Source organism: Vanessa tameamea, chromosome 22 (genome assembly GCF_037043105.1).
Source record: "Vanessa tameamea isolate UH-Manoa-2023 chromosome 22, ilVanTame1 primary haplotype, whole genome shotgun sequence".
Classification (NCBI taxonomy): domain Eukaryota; kingdom Metazoa; phylum Arthropoda; class Insecta; order Lepidoptera; family Nymphalidae; genus Vanessa; species Vanessa tameamea.
Genome location: NC_087330.1, coordinates 9667453 through 9693513, shown reverse-complemented (window position 1 = coordinate 9693513; position 26061 = coordinate 9667453). Strand labels below are relative to the sequence as shown.

The window sequence follows — 26061 nt, the reverse complement described above, 5'->3', positions numbered from 1 at the left end:
ATCACTTCTACTTGTAACCAAGGTCAGACCTCGTTATGATAATTTAAGAATAATTTTATATACTGATGTATATTTTTATGTTATAAATAAATGTTTTTTTTATAAATAAATAAATAAAAAATTCCCCAAAACTTTGGTAAAATTTATTTTGTTACATATTTAAGCTTAAAACTAATAGAAAGTGTAAACAATGCTATTGTTGTCTATGTTTAGTCTAATCTTACTAAAGGCTCCGTTGCTCTTAGGAATGCTTTTTCAAACTCTTTCTCAGAAAAACGATCCACGGAAGCTCTGAAAAAATAACCATCAATTATCGAAGTATCCGGAATTAAACTATAATCATTTGTACGGGGAATTGGGATTATTTAACAAATCTTATTCACTGATTGTGCATGCATTAGGTATTAAAATAAGTCGTAATAGTATTATGATTGAGTTGATTCCATCTGATTTTATTTTAGTTGACAATATTTATTATGTGATTAAAAATTTTAAATAGGATTTGAATGGACTTTTTTTGATATCATTATAATTGATTCAACTATTCATGTTGAATTGATTTATCTCTAAAACTATACAAATTACTCTCGGTATTAAACATATCAATCAAAAATGTGCTTATAACACAAGTAAAGACCGATCAATTATTGAGATTCAAGAAATATAGAAAAGTGATAGCTTATTGGAGCATGTCTTTGTTGCTTCTAATTTAATTGAAGGACTATTTAGACAGTCGAAATCGTTTTCAATTTTAAAGTCGACCAATTAAAATCGAGTGAAGTAAATGTTATCGCCCTCACCTTGCCGCTTCTATGATCCTTTTCTTTTCGTCCGTGGGCATAGCGATAACTTCCAAGATCGCGCGAGCGTACTCATCCGGCTCGGACGCCAGGAAACCGGTTCTGGAACCCTCCGAGGTCTCAATGATGTCGGCCAGCGGCCCGCCGGACCGGTGAGCGATGGTGATCAGGCCGGCCGCCATGCATTCCACTACACCTGGTAATGGTAGGTAAGTGATGTATTGTTATGTGGACTTGAGGGGTCTCAGAGCTCAGAATGAATTGGCGGGTGCGAGGCGCGGGCCTGCGCGTGGCGGACGCACCGATGCCGAAGTGCTCGTTCCACATGGCGTGCAGCGCCAGCTGGCTGGTCTGGTAGAGCTGCAGCAGCTGCGCGTAGGGCGCGTTGACGAGGAAGGCCACGCTGTCGTCCAGCGCGAGGTGCTTGGCCAGGTCGCGCAGGTGCCGCACGCGCTCCTCGTCCGCGGGGTGGCGGCACGAGCCCACCAGCACCAGCTTCACCTGCGGGACCGTAACCGGAAATTTCTAAATCGCGCTAACGTTTGGTTCGCCCCAATATATAGTACGAATAAGGTCTCGACAGACTTGTGTTTCATCTTAATTACCACGTTGTGGTTATATGGGTCAGTCAAATCTACGTACCTGGTTTTCGGACCGAGTCTATGCAGATAGTATCCATATTCCATAAAGAAAAATTAAATAAGAGGAGAAAAGGTATATTTTCGAAATCTCTAATTGTCAATGACGATTCGAAGCGGTTAACAGCGGTCGAATTTCGACCACTGGGTCAGACCTAATGTAGCTGAATAGCTAACCTTGTTCCACAGTATCTCGTTCTTAATGAGCAAGTTCCTCAGTTCGTACATCGCCTGCAGCATCAGCGGGTGATCCTTCTCCGGTCGGAACTGCGCCACCGATATGATTCGTATGGGGTCCGAGTCCTTTACCAAAGATCGCAATTTCTTCAGTTCGGTGACCTTGAAAATTAAATTATATGCATTAGAATACCACTTTTTTTTTTGAACTACAACACAGATACCGAGTGCAAAACAAATGAAATAATGTACACCTAAATTAAAAAAAAAATACTAAACCAATATAGATAAAACTTACACCATAAGACGAGGCGCGTTTCGGAAAAGTTTTGAGTAAATAATATTGTCATCAAATTTAGACGTGACAAGCGTGACTTTATGGCCTCGCAATACATGAAACGGATCCTTATGGTTCTTGGAACGATATCTCACCTCACACGGCGGATAAACCCGGTGGGTGTTGAGAGGTATATTCCAAAGTTCATTGATGTGATCTTCCGTCCACGTGCCGTTGACCATCACTATGTCTGCGCAGCGACCCATCACACCGTACAGCTGGTGAGCAAATACAATAACATGATACACTGAAAAACTCAGAAATATATCAATGTATTTGGTAGTAGTTTGTATTTTTAATTAAGTATGCTCATAAAAACATTTTTGAATCATGTATTGTATTGAATTGAATAAAAAGCTACCGCCCGCCGGTTCGTTATGTAAATTCTATCGAGGATTTTGATAGCTCGTTTTATCAGAAACAGTTTTTGCAAAATTTCAACTCAATTGGTAAGATTGACATAAATATCACATAATATGATTTTACTACACAATTGAAATTTAATTAAACCTTACTAAAAAAATAGCCCTCGCGGGACGCGCTGATGTGAATTATCAAAATTGTTGATTATGAAAATAATTTATAATTGTAACAAAAACTTAAATAGAGATTCTAATTTCTATATGGCAATGAATTAGAGATCAGCGGCGGAGCTTATACTGTCACGGCGCACGAGTCGGTCTTAAAATAAAGTTCTTCTAAATTAAGCCTTAAATGTTTATCTCTATTTTTAAGCCGTAGGAATAAAAATAATTTTAAACCCACCCAACCAAAGAGTTTGTAATAGAACAACTTGCACCAAGTCAGGAGCGGGTTGCGAGCGATGACGCTGCTGTTGTTGTAGCTGGTGAGACGGTGCTTGACGCGTCTCATCATCGTCGACGTGATGATGGGGTAGTGGGTGTAGCACCCCACGGGGCATTGAGCCAGGTAGCGGAATATCGGGTAGGTGAACGCACAGCCCATTGTGTCAATGTAAATATCTGTAAACATATAATATATTTGTACACAAACAGTCTGTAAATGGTAAATTTCATTATTCATTACGTGGTAGAACATTATGCTAGTCTGTCTGGGGAAGTACAACCCAGTCATGTATCTACCGCTAAACAGCAGTACTATAATATTGTTGTGTTTAGGTTTGAACGGTAAATGAGTCAGTTTAACTTCAGGTACAAGGGACATAATATCTTAATTCCCAAGGTTTATGGTTCGCTGGTGATGTAAAGATTACATTAATTGTGAGTATGCATTAGTATATTAAAAAAAATATATTTGCTCCCACCAAGCAAAAGCCTCATTTGTTTAGGAGGTTTGTAGTTACCATGCAGGTAATATATTATCACCAAAATGTACTTTTAAATCTAAAATAACTATAAATACAGATTCACATACAGTACACTTACACAGTTAAGTTGTTGTAACCTTTAATAGATACAATAGGTTTTTATGGAATAACAATTAGATGGTACCTTGGTGCTCCCAATCCATATGATAAGTAAATTATTTACATTTGCAATTTCTACCTGTTTTGAAAATTAACTCAAACAAACAGGCAGATAGAAGAACATTAAGAACAATGGGTGTTTTTGTAACTTGTAAGTAACAAGGACTTCTAAAAGGTTATTTTGAAATTAGAATCTAAATATTTAAATCTAATTATTGATATGCATTGATATTTCAATTGGAAATGGATGATTTAATTATTAAACATACTTGCAATATTACAAGAGAAATAAATATATAGGAAATACTTCAATTGTAATAACCTGGATTTAATTTCATAAATGCTTCCATTCCAAGTACCATAGTGCCGAGACTTTGCAGCAATAACGTAAAGTATGGATATCTCTCTGGCTCTATTGCCTTTCCCATGCTCAGTCTGATGAAGTTTAGTCTCTCTGGTTCCACTTTAACATTGAACTGGTTTTGTGCCTTGTTGATTATGGCTGTAGCTTCCGCAGTTTCCACTGTGTAAATGTGTATATGGGATTCTGGATATCTAATGTAGTAAAGAAGATGTTTATTAAAAGTATCTAATTAGAATTTTAAAAGAAATTTTTGATATTAGAGAATAACCAAAAGTAAGATACAGAAACATTAGAAAGTGGATGAGAAGGGCCAAAGATGGCGCTCAGTGATGTGCTTTGGGAGAGGCTTGTGGTCAACAGTGGGCTAATACAGCCTGACAAAGATGAGATACGTATAATATATTTTATTTAGTTTTTCATTTTTTTATCAGTATTGCTGTTGATTCTAATGGGCTCCAATGTCATCGAATGGGTAAGCGAGTTAAAATACTCAAGCCAGACCGCATTTAATACACCGAGCAATAAAATATATAAATTTATGGCAACATGATAAATTGTTTTATACATAATGAGATTATTTCTTGATAAGTTCATATAGAAAATATTTTTGTAAAATGTGATAATATTGAAGGATTGAAATTCCTATTATTATTTAATTAAGGCCTGAATTATTCTTTTATAATTTTATTACCAAGATACATTATTGTCTATTATTAGTAACCTTTAGGTTAAAAAGTTAATATGAAATGATTTACAATACAAATAACATTGTTACCTAGATAAAATTGCCCTAATAGCAACCCAGAGCACCCTCTCGCCACCACCTCCGCCGTTACAATAGGGATGGAAGAATGCTATATTGGATCCATCCCGTTTCCTTCTTTGAAGCTTTCTCTCCTTTATCCTCATGTACCATGAGGCGAATATAAATGCACATGGTACAATCACAAATGCACCGAACAGAAAGACTCCAACCAATAGCATTGGCAGGAATATTACCAATCTGAAATGTGATAAAGTTTAAGTTTAAACATTAGCTATGAAGTATTTATGATCAACTTCTAAGTATTTTATATCTTATCCTTTAATTTAAGCCATTAGAGATATGGTGAGGAAAATATAATATTGACTGTCATAATTCTTATTAAACAATAACTGCATAAGCAAATCGGTAAAATTGTATTTAAAATAAATTTATACGAATATAAAAGAAGAGATTATGATTCTGTATAAGACAGTAATTACTGCATTGTTTAATTAAATTAAAAGAAAAATATTGCATAAATAAACTTACGTGAAAAGTTCAAATATCATGATTAAAATATTGTAAACACTATAACCTAAATAGTCAAGGGTTAAATTAAATGGTGAGGATCTTGGGAAAATTCAATAATTCATTGTTTACTTATTACATCATTAGTTTTTGTATTTCATACTAAATTTATTATCCAAATAAATATAACCTTTAACGTGTATGACGTTGACACTTGACGTAGCTAATTCTAATATTGCTAGTATCTAAATTTATATTACCTCAAACAAAATACATTTTTTTTAAATAATTGTAGTATATAACAAATTAATACCAACTATAAAGAATAATGGAAAATGTTATTTCAAGCTTTAATCATTTTCTTTAGAAAATAAAATAAAATAGCAAAAACAAAATGATAGCATTGTTGAGTGTATTTAACATTTTTTCGGGAAGTCGATAAAGTAGCAACTCAGATGTGAATGCTGTATTATCTTTTTTTACGTGCCATAGAGGTTTCGGTAAATTGTGCGTGACAAATGTCACGACACATGTTCAATACAACCATAGATATATAATATAATTCCTATTTCCATAAGAATTGTATTGTTTAAAAAACGTCATCATCCTAATAAAAAATATTCTAATTTATTTTCATATTATTTATAGTTAATGTTGTATATTGTTTTTCCAGGTTATTTTATGTTGATCACTTAAAAATGCTTATACCCACTAAAGTTGTCTACTACTAAGTACTTATCAACTAAAAACTAAAACATCTAATGCTTCCCCATTTAAAAGTATGTACATTCGTTTTGACACATCTTACATTGGATGTAGTGAATTTAATACATTTTGTCTTTTTACTATTTAACAGTAAATTATTAACACTAAACCAATGTAATATTTCAAAGAGAGCATTGTTCACACCGTCATATATAGAAAGACATATTTTTATTTTAAAAATTAAAGAAGTATCATCAGCAAACAATATTATCTCGAGTTTATTACCTAAAAGATGTGGCTGGTCATTTATATAAACGAGGAAGAGAAATGGACCAAAAATAGATCCTTGAGGGACCCCTACAGTACCTGGAGCCCCGGGAGATCTTTCCATTTACATAAATCCTCTGAATCCGATTGGTCAGATACGAAATGAAGACTGAGTGCAGTGTTTCTAATTCCATAATAACGTAGCTACCTGACCAGTTTCGTGTTGCACACAATCAAAGGCCTTAGATAAATCACAAAATATCCCTAAGGCATCCTCCTTCGTGACTCCTCCCAGGCCTTGTTAATATTTTTAACGAGCTCAATACCGATAACGTCAACCTTATAAATCCAAATTGTTTCTTGTGTAGCAACTTGTTTTTGTTAAAATGTACTAACATTTGATTTAGTAATAATTTTTCAAAGATCTTGCTAAGAGTTGGTTGTAAAGAGATGGGTCTATAATAATTGTTTGGGTCTGAAGTACTACCCGACTTAAATATTGGTATTACTCTTCTATGTTTCATGAGGTCAGGAAACACGCCACTAAGGACACAATTATTGAATATAGTGACAAGGTAGGGTGCGATTATATCAATTATTGAATTGACTACCTTAAAAGAGATCCCCACAGATCGGCCGTTTTCTTAATACCTAGTGATCTGAGGGAACTTATTATATCATTTACACTTACTGTATTAAATTTAAAGCTTATATTACATTCTTCAACATTGTTTTTTAATAATCAGCAACAGTAGGAGAGGAATTTTGTGAATCAGTCGACGATATTAGAATGTCAGTAAAAAAAATTCAAAAACAGTTGCAATATTTGAGGAAAATAAATTATTATCAAATGTTGGCAAAGACCTTCTCCTATTGAAAAAAATTGGAATATGCTGCACCAATATGGTTTAATTGCTTGGTTGGTATAGCTTCGCTGAATTTACGTGTTGTCCTTTACCATCGAGCTGATGATATGAGATGATCTGTAAACACAATTCAAGCACATGAAAATCCAGTAGTGCGAGTCCGTTTAAGCCTGCAATTTTCGTCTACGAATTTCATGGGCCATCAGTGCTTATGCAAATTTATACATATTTTTATTATTTTATGCAAAAAAAATAACCACATTAAACTTTATAATATCGTCTTGTTTCATAGTTTTTGGGGATTATTGGACGACTACATAAAATCGCAAAAAAAAAACTTAGTCATTTATTTATATTTTATTTTTACGAATACGGGAAACCATTTTGTAAATGTAATATATAAAACTAAAATTAAGATCATGATTCAAGTAAAAATACTATTGACATTCCATTTGGAATACGTATACAATTTTTATCCTTAAATTAAAATATCTGATGTCATCACAGACTATATAAAATACTAATAAATATTCCATTCGAAGAAATAGTAAAGATTAATAAACATTACATTTGCATATACCGTGCGAACTGCTAATAGCTCTGAAATACTACTTTGTACTATTGGTAGTACACCAACAATTCTCGATCAGTATATATTTATTTGTGATAAGTAATTTTTCCACTCAACTACATAAATCCACTTCAAATTTGCATCCCAAGTTCCGATAATATCTTCGTCAACATTCAATACTGCATTTTTTCGTACATCCATAAATAATACCTAGAGTATTTAAGATCTCGACCAATGAGATCGCGTCATGTCGATGTCAAATCTTTTTTTTTTTTTTTGGTTTGGCTTTTATTTGTGCCTAGAGGGCACAGATTATAATGTAAAATCTTGTTTATTTGTCTTTACTATAATCTTGTGGTCTGAGTAGACTGAAAAGAAAATGTAACATGCTGGTGCAAATGTTATTAATGTATAATTATAATTTGTTACCTCCGATTGGTTGAATTACTTAACACTTATTTTCACTAATGATATGTCGTTAGGTGCGTTGAATCGTCAAGGGTGTTATGACATCACTAGCCGCCATGTTGTAAAACCGGTTATGAGGTCTTATAAGAAACTCTCTACGACACGTCTCGGATGGGATATCAAAAATCTATTATACTCAAATAGACTCTAGTCTAATCTATTTATTCTAAATCATTTACTTACTAAATCATTGTTACGTAAAATTCATTACAATTTACATTTTTCTATTAAAGTATTTTCTGATCAATTACACGTGCTGGGTGTTGTCCACACATTGTTCCTTTACTATTTTCTATAGTCGGGTTTGTTTTCCTAAATTAAATATACATTTCGGATATTCTAGGACTTCAACACAAGAGGCTGCAAGGTCAGTGTGCGAGATCGGTTTCGTCGGCGACCTCTGCGGCGAGGTCCGCGAACTTGGCCACGTAGTCCACACTAGACTCCGCCATCAGCGAGTGCAGGTGAGAATCGACCTGCATTAATACGTTCGTTTAGTATGCATTATATAATATTAATATATAATTTATTTTGTAATGCGAACACATAAATAAATGTTATGGCATTGTGGTTGATATATATTTTGAGACTTCTTCTTCTTCTACTTTGAAGTGTGAGTATGTCTTCTATGAAGAATAAATAAGTAAATAGGTGGCACTGACCGGCAAATCCGGCGGCGGCCGGCCCTCCAGGTGTCCGAGGAAGCTGCTGAGGGAGAAGTCCTGAACGGAGCCCTCCAGCCAGCCCTCCGCGTCCCGCAGAAGGCGCGACGGAGACAGCGACATGGACTCTCCGGGCAGGAAGCCTAACGTGGAAGGAGTAACATAGCAATGGCACATCATTTGAAATATTTTTAATCAAAATTATTCGTTTACATAGGCTGTTACAAATAGTTTTGAATATTTTATACATTATTAAATTTAAAGTTACCACCGACTGGGAACGCAGATTGTACCGAAAAAAACCGGCAAAAATTCAACAATAATTAATTATCGACACTTGAGTTAGCAAAACGTATATATAGTCCGCAAGCTTACTGGCAATGTCCGTCTGTTCCACTTTGGGTCCAGTTTCAGTTTTCTTCTGCTCGGCGGCGTCCGCACAGCTTTCCACCTTGACGATTTTATCTTTATTATCTTTGGCTTCTTCGTCTTCTTCTGTCTTCGATTCTTCTAGAAACGAAAGTTATTTTGCATTAACAACCTTAAATAGATAAAAGCAACAGCGTTTCTCTCTTATCTCTATATCCTTCAATCTTTGGTGGAAAGTAAGTCTTTAAATATCTCATTGCTGGGCTAAAGCCTCCTCTCCATTTAAGAAGAGGTTCAAAGCTTATTCCACCACGCTACTCCAATGCAGGTTGGTGGATAATACACATGCAGGTTTCCTGACGATGTTTTCTTAACCATTGAGTACGAGATGAATTATAAACACAGATTCAGTACATGGTAATTCAGTGGTGCTTCCCTGAGCTGAGGCCGCAACTATCGGTTGAGACGCACGGCTCCCAACCACCGAGATCTCGGCTCCCTTTGACGGATATGAGGTGTAAATTATCTGCGTAAAGTTACCTTGGTCGCTTATGTTTTCAGGTAAGGGCGTGATCGGTATCCGGCGGTCTCCGTCGTGGAAGAAGAACTGCCCGTTAGACTCGCTCAGCACGTAGTAGAACGATAAACTGCGGCGGGCAATATAAAAAAGTTACAATACTTTTTCATACAGTAGTTTGGACGCTACGGCGCAGTCGCGCGTTTATCGAGTCGTCCAATATATATGCACCTACAAGCTTGTTATATGTTACTTTTTGAGATATCATTTTAAACATACAACTAGTAACACAAAATATATATTTTAAAATTTAGAAAAGCTTGACCGTGTAATCCTTTCGTTACATTACTCTGTTGTCAATTAAAGTAAAGTATGACGTACTCTGAAGGAGGCGTGGGCGGCGGCTTCGGCAGGATTCGAGGCGGCGGGGGGTTCGCGTTGGAAACCATTTTGACTGGAATCAAATCTATGTACAAAAGTCAGGTTATTGAAACATGTCTAAAAATATACACAAGTATTGGGTACACAATGACCGTATAAGCCAAGCTACTCACTGCTGGGCGGCGGCAGCTTCGGCAGCAGAGGCAGCAGTCTCTGCACCACCACCCTGCGGTCCGACATCCGCGGCCTCCCCCGACGCCACTTCGGCAAACCCTCGAGACTCATTTGGCGTTGGGTCTGTTAAAGATTTGTTTTTCATATTAAATAATAACCTGTAAACATCTCACTGCTGGACTCCTCTGGATTTGAGAACATTTCGAGCATAATCCAACTCGCTGCTCCAATACGGGATGGTGTTGGTCACATATGGCGTATTTTAATCGTCCTTTCCTTAGGATCATCACATTAATGTTAGAGCAATTTTTTCATTCCCCCCCTCCATTTACGCGTAGTTGTTGTTAAGAGTGATGTTAACGCGTGGGCATTGAACCTGCAATTTTTCCATCGCTGGGCAGTACGTATATAACTAAGCTAAAAATGATGTATAAATTGGTATTCACTTCGGTCTCTGGTCTCGGCGCTATCGGTGTTGGATGTCGGAATATCGTCGAGTTGGTCTCCGTCAACTTGGGTGAGAAGTTCACCGGGATCTGGGAGCTGCACGGCTGTTGTTTCTAGATAAAGGAAATCATATTAAAATTATTTATACGATGATGATGTCCTATTAAATAATTTCGACTATTAATAATTTATTACAAGATACATTGTTCAGTTGATTAGAGAACTGCGCGTGGGAGCGTTAACATAAAAAATGTAAATTACTAATGCAAAGTTAAAAAGAAAAATATAATTTATACAAAAAATAAATGAGATTAAATGAGTATTTATTATTATTCTGAACTTAAAATAGGAGTTTTTATTTAGTAATGCATCGACGCTATCTTTAAAGGTTTGTCATTGAAATTTTAGAAGAGATTAGGGGCTCCGGAAGCGTGCCCGAACTTTGTATATAATTTTATATATTTTTTTATTTCACACTATCGTGTCCGATAATGCTTGTTTAAAATAAACAAACCGACAAAGAATAACAACTAAAGCAATCATCGTTCCGTAGCAAACCACCCGAACAGTGCAAAGCGCGCCACTCGCCTGGCGCAGCGCGGCGCGGCGCGGCGACGCGTGCGCGTTGCCGGCCAGCGCCAGCAGCCGCTTCAGCCTGCAACAGCCGCACTGCACGCGCACGCTCATACGTATATATATTCTACCGCGGATCACTGGTGCTGAGCGACACTTAGTGTCGTTTTATTCCAGTTTGCACTCGTAGCAGGCTAGTGTGTCTACGGCCACGAGGGAAATGACATCTTAGTTCCCGAGGCTTGGTTGAAAAATGTGTATGGGCGGTGGTGACCGATTGGCATCAGATGAGCCACACGCCCGTCCGCCTAACGATGCCATAAAAAAATGTTCTCCGTTGGTAGACTGACTACCTCTAGCGGGGGTTTGTGCTATCCGGTCTGTGAGTAGATGCCCCCCCACTTGTCATGATTTCTACCGCTGAGCAGCAGTACTTAATATCGTAGTAGCTATAACTATGAACGCGAGGGACATAACATCTTAGTTTTCGAAGTTGGTAACGAATTTGTGTAGTACATTTTTACAGTGCCGAAATCTACGGGTGATATGATAACTTCCAATCAGGCGGCCTACTTGCCATCTATCTATTATATTTGAATAAACGTATAATATGATTGAGTTATATAAAAAAAAAAGCAACTCATAGAAACGTAACTCACCGATCGCTGAGTAGAGCGAGTCCGGCGGGCGAGGCCGGACCGGCGGGACGATTGATAAGCTTACTCACGAGTTTTAAGCTCCCCGACGATTTGTGGTCCGGAGATGATAATTGCTCACCTAGAATTAAACACATTTTTTAAGGTATCGTAATTATACACAGAGAGCAACCGACTGTGGAAAATTACGTGATCTGTCAAAAGTATTGATAGGAAATTTATGTCTTATCTGTGAAACTGAATCATACACAACTTAAATTAGTGACGCTAAAATTAACTGAACTGCGTGGAGCAGAAAGTTAAAAAAAACCAAGAATATTATCATATCCAGACAACCTTGATACATTAGTATAATAGACTGCCTCGTTGGTCTAGTGGCAAGTAATAAGGTCACCAGCTAGATGCAAGGATCCCGAAGTCCTCAGTTCAAGGCATAATTATCATTAACAGCTTGGAGTTTGGAAGTCGGAAGTGTGTACACCCCGTGCCTTGGTGTGTACGTAAAGCAGTTGGTCCTGTGTCTAAACTCTTTCCGGTCGTGTCGGATTTGCTGTCCCGCCGGATTGTCACGCTCGTGCACAAAAATATGTCCTGCGCAGTTGGCTGGTCTCCCTTAAGATTGAAATCGGTTAGGGTGACGTCATCGTCGTGTCTATAACTACGATAATTTAATCATTTCTTATAAAAACTACAACTAACATTTTCTCTCATCACCGGAGAGCCCATCGTTGCTGTCCTGACTGAAGGTGTTCTTCGGAGAGAATATGTCCGTGTCACTCTCCCTCTTTTCCCTCTCGTCCTCCACGGAGCTGTCCACTTTGTCCGGTGTCTTGTTGCCCTGTCTCTTGTCGATGGACTTATCCTTGTCGCTTGGCTCGGTCGGCTTCAGAGATTTAATTGGCTGAGGAAGCGGTGGCGTCGGTTCTGCCCACCAGTAGTCCAATTCGAGCTTGGAACGCGAGCCGAACTGTAAAATAAACATTTAAATACAGTTTCGTATATTTTTTAGCTGTATATTATTCAACTATATTTATAAAGGTCCAAAGCTACTGACGACGATTAAATACTCATATAAGACGTGGAAATATAAATTTGGAGGGAATCTCTATCTCTCTATAATCTACAAAGGATTTTAAAATGTTTTTTTTTTTGTATGAGTCAAATGTTTCACACTTAGCCCAGAAAGGCTTCGTTTCAATTTTTGATGACGAAGCCGTTACAATATCATGATTTATTTTTATCTTAATGTATTAATATAAGAAAAAATATTTTATGTTCAATTTACTTTAAAATAAAACAAACGTTATAAGAGCTAACCGAACGCTAATCAACCAAAACAATCATTTGATTTATTACAAGGAATTCGCGTGCGCGTCTTGGGCGGAGAGGTGTTACGTACATTTTTTAGGAAAAAAGTAACCTATGTGGTATTCTAGACTATAATCTATCTCTGACCAAATTTCATTCAGATCCGTTCAGAATTCAGTTCCGTTATGACGTGATTAGATAACGAACCATCCATCCATTCCTGTTGCATTTATAATATTAGTAAGATCGCTTACCATCAAATACAAATCTCCTATAGTAAGTTCACCGGCGTCATGTACACTCCAACCCTTCCTGATCTGCCGGATTGCCATGTCTACGTCTATATCCGGCTTGGATTCCTCCTCTTTTTCCTCCACTTTCGTATCTTCGACCTTCGAGTCCTCGACCTTGGTCTCCTCGGTCTTCACATCCTCAGAATCCTTTTCTAGTACCAATGTGTAGATACTTCCACCACGCTTCTTTGGTCGTATGCGAAATTTTACCTAAATTGAAAATAGTATTGATTAGAAAATTAATGAATACTCAGTCGGTACGTAACGTGTTGTATAAAATTGAAACATGCAATTTGAAACAAGCAGGCCTTTTAGTGGAGATTTTGGGATACAATATAATTATATAAGTGAGTGCGCTTCGCTGTTTTCCCCGCTTTGAATTTTGAATATTGTCGTGACAAGTATAGCTGATAGCTCCTTGTTCTCAATATCATAGGTACCTTAAGGTTTTTGAATTTCCGTTCCTTCCGACTTTTGTCAGTCCGTCCATCGCTTTCGTTATCCGTGTCGCTCTTGTTAAACTTTTCATCATCTTCCATTTCCGAAAAACTATCTTTTTCCCTCTCAGACATATCTTTGTCCCTTTCTGGCAAATCTCGATCTCCTTCCTCCTCGGCAGTTTCTTCGGATTTCATCTCCTTTTCGTCTTCCGTACTAGGTTTTTCTTCATCTTCGTGGTTATGTTTGTAGTGGGCCATGAGTTCGATTCCATCTATCGCCGTTTCGTCGATGTGAATTAATTTTGTGTGTTCCGCGTCGTCTATTTTGAATTTCTTATCAGCCTCTTTATCTTTGTCAGTTGTGCTGTCCTTCCTTTGTCGTTTCGGTGTTCGGATTTTTACTGTTGGACACATGATATGCATAAGGTATACTATGGTAATAATTTTTCAATCATAGAGAAACTAGAGTTTTTTTAATTAATATGCTTTTATTGTTTAGGAACACATATTAATTACAATTAAATTTATCACTATCTAATAAAATTGACCCCAGTGGTTAGAACGCGTGCATCTTAATCGATGATTTCGGGTTCAAACCCAGGCAGGCACCACTGAATTTTCATGTGCTTAATTTGTGTTTATGATTCATCTCGTGCTCGGCGGTGAAAGAAAACATCGCGAGGAAACCTTCATAAATAAATATAAATACTTATTTGACAACATCACATACATCACTCTGATCCCAATGTAAGTAGCTAAAGCACTTGTTATATGTCTAATTTCAACGAAATTTTGCCACATGTGTATTCCACCAACCCGCATTTGAGCAGCGTGGTGGAATATGCTCCGAACCTTCTCTTCAAAGGGAGAGGAAGCCTTAGCCCAGCACTGGGAAATTTACAGGCAGCTAATGTAATGAAATTGATATTATAAATATTTTTTAAATTACCAATAATACAATTATTACTATTTTTATCACCAATTAAAATTTATTAAAATTTTCTAAATGTGACTTGCTCTTTGTGCTGCAGATTATGAACTGAAACTTTTGAACATAGGATTTCAGATCAGGCCGGATAAACCTGGAGTTAGTATGTTGGCAGGACGTAGTCTGCGCCTACTTTCACTTCAAACTTGTAAGATTCCCGTCATCGAATTACGAGATTGAGAAAATGTACTGTTCGTGTTTTCGCATGCATTTGTTAAATCCGAACTTCGGTCAGGAGGCCGATCATGACACCAATATATTCAAGTATATAAATTTTTCGTACTTACCACAACTGTCCTTATCCCTTCTCAATGATCCCATCCTCTCCAAATACGAAGAGAAACAGATCTTCTGGCTAGATAGCTGTTCGCTTGGACTGAGGACCGGTAGGTGTATCTCGGCCCCTGGACGAGGACCCAGGTGCAGAGCTAACTTTTTGCGCAATCGCTGTTCTAAAGTAAACATTTAAAATGAGTATGTTGATATTTGGTATATGTATATAATTAGTCGGGCGAGTTGGTCTAACCTGAAAATGTCATAGTCGATTAACCAATACCGTCCAAACAAAGCGAGGTCATAAAATAATACAAAAATCTGTTTCAATATCCTCTACTTTAATTTAATAATTACTGTCAACTTTAAACTTTAGTAGACTAGAACCCTTCCAAAATATATGTATTGCCCGACTTGACCCCGTTTTTGTGTAATACAACCTCTTAAAGCAACTTCGAAGATATTCGATGCGGTTGCATCACTTGGGCTCCCAAGTCGGGAGTTATCTTCGATGGGTAATCGATTTGGGTTGTTTATAACTACCATGTAACATGGAATTCAATTTTTTTCCATGCTATATAAATGGCTTTCATTTCTCTAATTATAGTTAGAGCGCAATTTTTGCGTCAAAAATTTTTTAGTCAAGAACGCGATTTACAAAATTTTTTAGTATTACAATTTTTTCGGATCAACATGATGTTTATAATTTTAATGCGTCCCCAATTTCAATGGTGCCCAATTAGTATCCCATCCACAGATTTTTAGGCAATCAGAGACTCGATTCTGACCACTTACCTTCTACGATTATCCTATCGGTTTCCAACTGTAGGTGGTCTACAAGTTCTCCGTCTGCATCGCCCGCCACATCTTGATAGTCCTCAGAGTCCTTACTTTGCTCCTCGATCAATTTCGTATCAATGCCATTTTCTGATAGCGACTTTTTGTAGTTTGACTGATTGCGGTGTGTTAAGTATTTTAATATAATTTTTACGTGACGGTCGGAGATCTATTGTAGGTATATACCTACAATAGATATATACCTAGAATAGATTTACTTTCATATTAACAACATATGTTTTTGATCTATTTCAATTATATTATGATATATATGCCCTTATAATTAAATTGACTCTTGTATTTTACTATCAAATTATGTTCAATATGATATGTACGTAATATACTTCAGGTAACACCGGCGCAGTCGCAACGAAAGGATACGGTCTTCCAGCGCCTCTCGAGCGCGGTGAGGAAGGCGGCGAGCGCGGTGCGCAGCGGCAGCGCGGCGGCCGCGCGCGGGTTGTGCGCGGCGCCCTGCACGCGCGCCCACGCCGCCGCGTCGCGCGCGCGCAGCGACACCTGCGCGCGCGAGCACACCCGCGCGCCGCACGCGCGCTCTGCGCGCCGGGAACACGGTCATGTTCACGATTTAAAAACCGGCTAGGCCCAGCCTCGTTTTCAAAATTATGGCATTTATAAGATTCAAACATCGTTCGGTCGAGGAACTTTCGCTCTCTATCATTGAGCGATTAATTCAATTTCAAATAATTTTGCAATTACCTCTATCTACTTATAGCTTTGTCTTGAATTTAAGAATTACTCCTGTTTATTAAAAGTACCTGTGCCCTGTTTATTTTGTAATAACACTCAAAAATAAACAAATAATAATTTAATGTCTCAATGTACTTTTTTCTCAATTTACATGTTTTGACATTCCATAAATTTGTTTTACAGTTTTAAGTTGGTGGTGGCAACTAATATATTACACTAATATACAACAATAAATTTAAAATAACATGTTTCTCTGTTTTTGACAACCATAGAAGTAAACTTAATCCGCTTTAATATAATTACAAATCACAGCAACTGAATAAATAAATTTTATATTTTATCTACAATTAAAAAATTATTGAAATAATTTCTCATATTATAAAATATTTTCATATTATAAATGAAGTGCATAGTAAAGCAATAAAAACAATAATAATCTCAAGGGAGACCAGCCTACTACGCATGACATAAAGTACACAAATGTGTGCCCAAAATCAAAAAACCCTTTACTCAAGTAGGCTTTTACAAGCACTTTTGAATCGTCATTTAACAAACTATTTAAAGTAAAGCTACCACCGGTTCGGAATGCAAATTCTACCAAGAAGAACCGGCAAAAAACTCAGTAGTTAGTATTTTTTAATATAAAAAAATTGTCATATTAGTAAAAAAAAAGGCACGACTGGAAAGAACCTTTACATGTTTTCGGACGGTCAGACAGAGTAGTATGGAAGAAGAAGACATGCTGCGCCGACCCCAAATAAAAGGGCAGGACGGTGAGATGAGACCGATGCGCCAGGATTTTTTTAGGATGAAATCGGTTAGTGGACGGTCAAACAGCGAACATTACGTTTTCGGGTTTGTTTTATATCAAACTACCCGAAGACGCCATGTTCACACTGAGAAGACTTTTAATAGTTTCACAACCCAGGGCAAGTAATAAAATTGATTACAAACTAAATTGCCTACAATTATGTATAAAAATCCATTAAATTAATAATTAACATCATCAATAACAATTTAAATAATTGCTTTTACTTGTAAAATAATCGCTCTCAAGAAAATTATGCTATAAAATATATTTAATAAAAGTTTTATAATTGCATACGTTTAAATGAATGGTCTATTGTTTTATAGTAAAATACATAATATATAGCGTTTTGACTAGGTTACATAATAACATTACTTTTTTTTTTAAATCAGTCTAAAAATCTTGAGTTTTCTGAAATTTTAAAACGTTTTTGGTTTGACTAACAATCAATAACACGACACGACAATAATCAACAAAACGAAATAAAATATGTTACATACCTCAACATGGTCATATATTTTTTAACATGTTTGGTTAGATTTAAAATTTTGACGCATTTTTTTTTATGATAAAAAAAATATTTTATAAAATAATTTGGATTTATTCATTTTAAATCACATTATGATGAGACGAATATTTGTTGAAAGTCAAATAACTTTTGCCATCTACCATAAACGATACAATTCAAAATGATATCAAGAAGGCATCAACTAGTTCTAGAAGAATCTAGGACTACGGACTTTCAAGAAAAAAATACAATTCCCGTTTATTCCCTATCCCTTGGGAATTCCGAAATATCCTAAAAAATGTTTTTAGTTGTTGTTATAACCTACTCGCATGCTAAATTTGAAACCCCTAATAATTATAGTTACGGAGATAGAGCTACTTTGGTTTAAAAATATAAATCCCATTTATTCCCTATCCCGTGGGAATTTTGGAAAATCTCTTTTTAGTGCCCCTCTAGGATACTCAAGGTATACGTGTGCCAAATTTGAAGTCTGTAGGTCCAGTGGTTTAGGCTGTGCGTTGCCTGTCAGTCACTCAATCACTCAGTAACGGAAGAGTTTTATATATATTGATTGATAAGCTACTTACTAGATCAAGGACGCAATGTTCTTAACTTTGCCGTTTCAGAAGTTCAAATCATTTGTAAAAAATAAAGAAAAAAAAAAGTAAAGAAGGCATATTATTCGATACAAGATTATACAGATGATAAAAAAGCGTGGAGATAATACTTGTTGATTTCCAGGCAGGAATACATACATATATAATTTTATTTAAACTAACATGACTTTTTATTTTTAAATGTTTAAAAAGAGTAACTAACTACTGAGTTTCATGCCAGTTTTTCTAGGTGGAATCTGCATTCCGAACCGGTAATAGCTTCACTTAATATAGTTTGTTAAATGAAGAATCAATAGTGCGTGTAACTGCCTTTTTGAATAAATATTTAGATTTTGTTTAGTGTAATTTAATAAATAGGGCCACAAACCCGTTGAACCTTATCTAACTTTGATGATAACTAAACGTGAACCGCTTGCCAAAACATTTTGTGATATGCCGATACTCACCAGCGATCTGGTTAAGTCTTCTCAAAGCCCGGCACATTGGCGTTCGAACGCGCATAGTCTTCCCTCTCGCTCGCACCGCCATGCTGCCCCCTCGCACCATCTCACCCAGCCGAGCGCATGTTTTCTCGTTCACAGATGTTAGCTTTCGACGGAGTTCACCGTAATTTATCAGGGCATATAGCTCTTGGGCTACTTTTTTAACATCTGGAATCGTCAAGATTCGATCTAAATGAAGGGAAATTATAAAAAAAACATCATTATAACGAAAAGCAAATGTCGCCGCCGATTACAAAGAGACCGCTCTCATTTTCTTATAATTCAAACCCTTAAAATACAAAATACTCGATACATTGTTACATCATAATTCGATAATAAATACTAATAGTGAAACAACTTTAAAACGATTACTATGTTAAAAAAACGATTCGTTTCGATCATGAATACTGGAATTGTCTGATTGAATTCGTATATATTAAGACATAGGTAGTCTTCTGAATCTCATGTATGATTCTACTATTCGTGCGCGGAACGAAACAACGGCAAGCTTGGAAGAGAGCGTAGTCCAACTCCTAACCGCATTAGACGCTGAGCTGGCTCTGCTTTCCTCTCACGCTGGTACTGTCAGAGGTGTCAACCGTCACGGGTGAATATCAGAATACCAAAATTACACTCATATACATACTTACAAATATAGCCTTTCAATTGCACATCTGTAACTAAAAAATAAACGTTCGTATTATTTACTAAAAAGATAATGCTAACCCTTTTCCCTTAAAAAGACTTTTAAATATGTATATCTGACTCGGTAGTCAGATATATATTTTACACAACGACAAATGAGTTGAGTCACTATTAGTTCTTACTGCACACACAATGTAGCACGCTGAACACCTAAATCATAAATTACTTAACTTACTTTCGTCAAAACGCACGTGCTTCGAGAGCTTGTGCCACGTCCTGTAATAGAAGTGGCTGACTTGTGTCTTGGTCTTCAAATTAACATCAGACATGCCTTTCTTCTTCATCTTCGCACAGATGTACGCTGTGATAGCGTCGAAATCTTTTCCGTACTCATTTAGCGCTTCGAAGAATAGACTCTTTTCATCCGCCGACCAAAGCGCTTTCGGCATTCGTTGTTTGACAGTTGGAAACTTGAGGGGATCTTTGTCGTCCACTTTGTTCGGCGTTTCGCATTCTGTAATATCTGGAAATAATATCGGAGGTTTAATCTGGGTAGACTTAAATTTCTTATGGTATAGATATCAAACGAGCAGGAGGATATACCGCCGATGGATATTTGCAACAACCCCCCGGGGTTTGCAGATGCATTAGGTGGTAAGTAACGCTGTCTGTCTGTTTGTGCTCTTTCACGGCCATTATACCATACGGTTCAGTGATTTAACCGTGAAGACGAAACAGATAAACAGGCAGAGTTGCCTTCGCATTTATAAAATTACTGTAGATATAGAGGCAAAACAATATCTATAATTCTGGTAGTATTATATGAATGCATTTAAAACTGTCCTAAAATGTGTATATTCTTACTTTTGGCATCCTCACCTCGTTTATCAGTCTGCGGTTCGAGTCTCAACTTCTTGATAACCCTAGCACTGGTACGCTGCTGTTGCTGTGTGGTTAAGGACCCTAGCAGTTCTGTTCGCTCTTCGTCTGCGACGGACGGCCCCCCCGGGGACATCGCCGAGTCTTTCACCTGAAATAAAAAAATAACCATAAATATCTCATGGACTATGTAAGTTTGGATGAATTTGGATGAGTATAGATCGTTGACTTATGTAAGTATGAATATTTGCACTGATTTTTTTTATTCTTTCAAATAATAACATTAAATTCAACAAAGTTACGCGAGCGATTGGGGCGTAATTTTTCATAAATTTCGGTGACGATGAAAACGATCGGAGAGTACCATAGTCTATATCTATATACAATAATTTTACTTGCGACTGAGTCACAAGTAAAAACAAATCACAATTATATTTCAGAGAGGACACTGTGAATCAGGAAGTATATTGTTTCATGTTACATAACATTCTCAATTCTTATTAAATGATTACGAATTAGAAGCAATACACTGTAATCAGTCTGAGAAAACAACCTGTGTACGACCTAACCTATCATATAATATGACATATTAAATGGCCTATTATTTTTTATCAACCGGAGGTCGCATGTAATATACAAATTGAACATATATTTCTTTCAAAGAAAACCTAAGCAATTATTGATTTTTTTTAATATATGTTTTTACCTAGTAACATTACTTTGAGTATAACTAAAAAATAAGTATTTTTTCTTTATGTAAATATAATCATATGGTCAAGTCCTGACTGAATGTCTATCAACGCACAACCTGTACAGAGTTATTTGAAATTTAAACATTATGAGAAACGATTCATCTAGAAGACGTCGATCGCTCCTTATCCCACCGCCATGGAGGAATCAAGTCATGACCGATTTATTTCTGCATACCATAAACTACCCTCAAGACTTAAGAAGTTTATAGGGTTCCGCTTTTTACTGAATAGTCTAGTACCGGTCAGAACCCCTGCCTAATTGGAAAGACAAATGCATTTCCAGCTTTGAACGCTTTTCTTTTGCTTTTCTATCCAACAACTTGACGCTTGACTTGACTCACTCTAAGTTTTATCTATTTAGCACAATAAAATCAATAAATACTAGACAGATAAATATATATATTTTTTCGATAAGGCAAACAAGTGGCGATGAGAGAGCCCAAAGACTATGTTGCTACTAAGTTCAAGCGAATGATAGTTATATAGAAAGGTGGGCAAATAGGCCTGTCGATTACCTATCGGCACTGCTAGAGATGGAAACCAAATAATACACTCTCAATACACCACAAATCACCACTAATCATGAGATCTAAGATAAAAAGTATTGTAATTGTATATTGTTAAATTGAATCTTATCTTAAATCGTCCTGTCATAGGATTAATTGAATGTAAGTCTACCAATTCTGAAGGTAGGTCCTGCTGAAAATAAATGGCAAGATGCACTAATTACTTTTTTAAAATAAATTTATAATAGTTTACAAAATTGAAGATATTTCGATTATTTCCTGTGACCCGAGAAGAATTGACGAAAGAAACTCACATTACAAGATGGAACTGATAATCAAGTGAGCTGCCCAACCACCAATAGACATAGTTTGGCGGACGAGCATTTGGGCCACCTGATGGTAAGTGGTCAACACCCATAGACAATGGCACTGTAAGAAATATTAACCATTCCTTACACCGCCAATGCGCCACCAACCTTGAGAACTAAGATTTTATGTTCCTTGTGCCTACGTTACACTGGTTCACTCACATTTCAAACCGGAACACAACAATACTAAGTACTGCTGTTTGGCGGTTGAATATCTGATAAGTGGGCGATACCTACTCAGACGGGCTTGAACAAAGCCCTACCACCGAGGAGATAAGTTAGATTAGATCTAGTTATTTACATTAGGTAAACGTATTCTGGCAACTTATATTTTGGATAGATGGATTAACAATTGACTCTCGTCAGTCATTGCCGTAATCGTTGAAGTCATCAAAATAATTCTATAATACGAAATCATATGACCGTGTGACCTGTACGTGAAATATATTTGTTATTAGCTAATCGGTTTGGACATTATATCAGATATAGAGGCAATAAACCCAATTATTAAAATTAATCTGTTTTGTTCACTCGTCAAACGGAAACAGACTACATTTAATATCAAATTGGAATTTTGTTCGTTTTTCACAGTTCGTTGAATATGGAAAAACATGACTTCGAAAAATGAGTACTCATGCAAAATTTACGAGGATTTGTCATGACATGTATTTATTTTAAAGTATTCTGCTATTTAAATGGGATAGCGCAGTTTAAAAAAGGGAAAAAAATACCCTAGTTCTCCAACATTAGGGGTTAAGAGTTTTTTTTATGTACATTTACCCAATGTATATTTATCCGTTAACAACTAATTTTAATCAGCGAAGACATTGAGATATGTATGTACAAACAATAAATAAAAAATCTCCATTTTTTCCGACACCGCAAAGTCAAAACATACTTCCTGGGGCAAGGTTTCGTGTTTATAGGTTGATATTTTTAAATTTTGTCTAATAATTTATTTAAATCTTATGTTAATAGATACGACTTGTTGCTCAATTAGAGCCGAGATTGCCGAGTGGTTAGAAGACGTGCATCTTAACCGATGATTGCGGTTTCAAACCCAGACAAGCACCACTAAAATTCTATATGCTTAATTTGTCTTTATAATTCATCTCGTGCTCAGCGCTGAAGGAAAACATCATGAGCAAACTTGCATGTGTCTAATTTCAATGAATTCCTGCAATATTTGTATCGATATTAAATAAACGATTTTTTATATGGCAGATTACTATTAATCTTTAAAGTTTCCACAGAAAAGTAATTTCATTTAATATCTAACGTTTAATGATAAGTTATAATAATAATTTTGTGTTAAAAGAATAGGAAACAATAAAAAATAACTAAGACTTATTTATTTGTCACACCATACATGCTTTACAATTGAATAAAACAGCCATTTAAACTTTGAAGTTTGATCCGGTAGTAAGAATATATAAGATTGGAATAAATATAGGAGAAATAATATATAAAAAACAAAGTAGGTATGTATACGCGTTACACACACAAAGGCACTCCTTGGGAGTCGTAGACCTTCATGCCGTTTGCCGTCACGGTACACCCGTTGGTCTTATCCCAAGGTGCGCCAATAAACACATCAAGAGACGCGTGGCCGAGGTAGAATGTTCTAGTATAGTACTGGCGAGAACATCGCTTGGCTTGATACTTATTAAAAATATTACGGGGTAATGATAACTTAATTACCTAAAGGTTTGTCTTCAAAAATAAAAATTATCGAAATAACTTCAACGTTGGAAACTATTAAGAATTCTTTTTTTAATTAATTTAGTTTTTATTAGGTAATTGTTTTGTTAAGCACTGATTTATCACTTTCTAATTTATTCATAAGTTATTTGAAATGCGAATGAGGAAAACAGTATTTTTCTCCAATCTTATATGCAACATAATATGCAACATTTGTGAGTGAAGTCGTAAGTCAAAAATTCGAAATTCAAAAGATCGAATATCGAAATAAACTTAGCATAGATAAATAAAAAAGTAGAAAAACGAGAAAAACATCATCATCATCATCATCATGACATAATAAATGATATCAATTAAATTGAATTGAATAGTGGAACACAATAGGAGCTTCGTTACAACAATGATAATGCGATTGCATTGCACCACCATTATACATAGACATAATATATTAATCACCAAAACCACTTATATATATATATATATATATATATATATATATATATATATATATATATATATATATATATATATGCTGAAATTAAAATTTATTTATTAAATATCAACACTGCTCCTGCCAATTGCCACACAGATTGGAGAAGAACTAACCCTGCTTTGAGAAGAACCAACTAAAGAAATTTACTAGTTATGTCAGTTTAGTTTTTTTGTTTGTAATATTAAAATAACCGCTTTTTACTAAATGCATATGTATATATACACGGTATATACACTAAAATGGCATTTTCTTCAATTTTTGTCTGTCTGCTTTTTCCAGTTAATCTCTGGAACGGCTGGACCGATTTTGACGGGACTTTCACTGGCAGAAATTAAAAACAATCACTTTTTTGCTAAATTCAAATGCGCACGAAGTCGCGGGCACACCTAGTCTTTATTATGTTAAAGAAATGCCGGTCGGGCTGCATACACCACTTATCGCATACGAATATGTTACACACAAATGTTCCTTTATATATATTTATTAATTTAAAAATGGAAACAGTTTGACATTGCGCGCCCCCAAATGACTTATGAACCTTGTTACTTTGTAAGCTGAACGGGAGCAAAAAATTATGCTTGTTTCTTGAATTCATGTTATGAATATTATCAGACAAATTCGTTTATATTTTTTCCTAACATACATTACAGAACATAACGGAAAATATATTGAAGAGCAAGAGGTTATAGAGAAGTGCATAGGCCTACGGGTAAATAAGCCATGGGACGGTAAGTGGTCACCAATTTGACGCTCTAAGAAATACTAACCATTCCTTACATCGCCAATGCACCGCCAACGTCACGAACTGACATGTTATGCCTGTAGTTACACTGGCCCAGTCACTATTTAAACCGGGTCACATCAATACTCAATTTTGCTGTTTGACAGTGGAGTATCTGATGAATGGGTGGCGGCTAACAAGATGGGCTTCTCAAAGCCTCCAAGTAAAATTATATAAACATATTTATTTATCGTAAGAAATATCAGACATTTCATATATAATAAAAGTGTTTGTAAAAATATTAACATACAAGAGGAGTCTATCGTAATATTTATAAGCGCGTCAAAAAATCTAATAGTTTTGATGAACTTGGTCTTGTACTAACAATACGCTTATTTAGATCCATTTTGAATATTAACTACCTCGTTAGGCTTGTTTAGCTTATAAGGCTGCTTCCGAGGTACTGGGTTCAAACTCCAATTTGGACGAATAATTAGCTATCAGATATCTCTGTCGAGGAATTCTCAGTAGCATCTCGAAGTTGACAGATCTTATTCCCGTCACACTCGCACGTGCACATGTAAAGCCTTTGACCGCTTGAACACTACTATCTGTTGCCTTATAAGAGTGAAGGAGTAGACAGTTCAATTATGTTTGAGCACACACACACACACATTTTTTTAGTCATTATTAAAAAAACAGATCTATCGTATCTTTATAAAAATACGTACTTATTTATTGTTGCTTAATACAATTGTAAACCATCTTATCCTCTTCCGATGCAGAGAAGATACATATCCTCCATATTTAATTTTAGCATATTTATTGATACCTTATTATTTAGTTCACGAACACACACTTATGCAATGAAATGCAATATTATATAATATAATAAATACAATATAAAATTTAATAAAGTAAATAAAAAAAAACTAAATTTAACAATGGGCGAGATTTGATAGTTCATACAAAAAAAGTCGTATAAACAAGCCAACTCTCTTTAAATTCAATGCAGTCGGATATAAAAAAATCAAGCTCT

The 26061-nt window shown here is 35.9% G+C and overlaps 2 protein-coding genes across 3 annotated transcripts in view; both read right to left on the bottom strand.

Moving 5' to 3' along the window:
- Positions 1-128: 128 nt before the first annotated feature.
- On the bottom strand, positions 129-5248 carry LOC113396438 (GDP-Man:Man(3)GlcNAc(2)-PP-Dol alpha-1,2-mannosyltransferase). The gene is made up of 9 exons (XM_026634376.2): positions 5058-5248; positions 4539-4766; positions 3722-3954; positions 2718-2935; positions 2048-2170; positions 1616-1777; positions 1103-1301; positions 801-996; positions 129-291 (listed from the first exon to the last, which is right to left on the bottom strand). The coding sequence occupies exons 1-9, from the start codon at positions 5075-5077 to the stop codon at positions 210-212; spliced, it is 1461 nt and encodes a 486-aa protein (XP_026490161.2). The 5' UTR covers positions 5078-5248; the 3' UTR covers positions 129-209.
- A 2492-nt stretch (positions 5249-7740) lies between these two features.
- LOC113396441 (protein cramped) overlaps positions 7741-26061 on the bottom strand; it is a 37043-nt gene continuing 18722 nt past the window's right edge. Inside the window, exons 3-20 of one of the 2 annotated variants that reach the window (XM_064218485.1) lie at positions 20482-20632; positions 19838-20125; positions 18922-19146; positions 16213-16388; positions 15790-15946; positions 15009-15173; positions 13734-14134; positions 13255-13503; positions 12392-12659; positions 11696-11813; positions 11052-11118; positions 10463-10576; positions 10016-10139; positions 9843-9927; positions 9485-9591; positions 8951-9085; positions 8576-8718; positions 7741-8389 (exon numbers count right to left, since the gene is read on the bottom strand). In XM_064218485.1, coding sequence (XP_064074555.1) covers positions 8282-8389; positions 8576-8718; positions 8951-9085; positions 9485-9591; positions 9843-9927; positions 10016-10139; positions 10463-10576; positions 11052-11118; positions 11696-11813; positions 12392-12659; positions 13255-13503; positions 13734-14134; positions 15009-15173; positions 15790-15946; positions 16213-16388; positions 18922-19146; positions 19838-20125; positions 20482-20632 — 3081 coding nt within the window. In that variant the 3' untranslated portion in view covers positions 7741-8281. Of the gene's footprint in view, positions 8390-8575; positions 8719-8950; positions 9086-9484; positions 9592-9842; positions 9928-10015; positions 10140-10462; positions 10577-11030; positions 11119-11695; positions 11814-12391; positions 12660-13254; positions 13504-13733; positions 14135-15008; positions 15174-15789; positions 15947-16212; positions 16389-18921; positions 19147-19837; positions 20126-20481; positions 20633-26061 lie in introns of both variants that reach the window. The other variant, XM_064218486.1, reaches the window with a different exon arrangement.

Coding starts and splice junctions, on each gene's coding strand:
- LOC113396438 (XM_026634376.2), bottom strand. CDS start 5,077: ATGATATTTGAACTTTTCAC. Junction 1,302..1,615: donor ACGAGATACTGTGGAACAAG/GTTAGCTATTCA, acceptor ACGGTCCCGCAG/GTGAAGCTGGTGCTGGTGGG. Junction 997..1,102: donor GAACGAGCACTTCGGCATCG/GTGCGTCCGCCA, acceptor TACCATTACCAG/GTGTAGTGGAATGCATGGCG.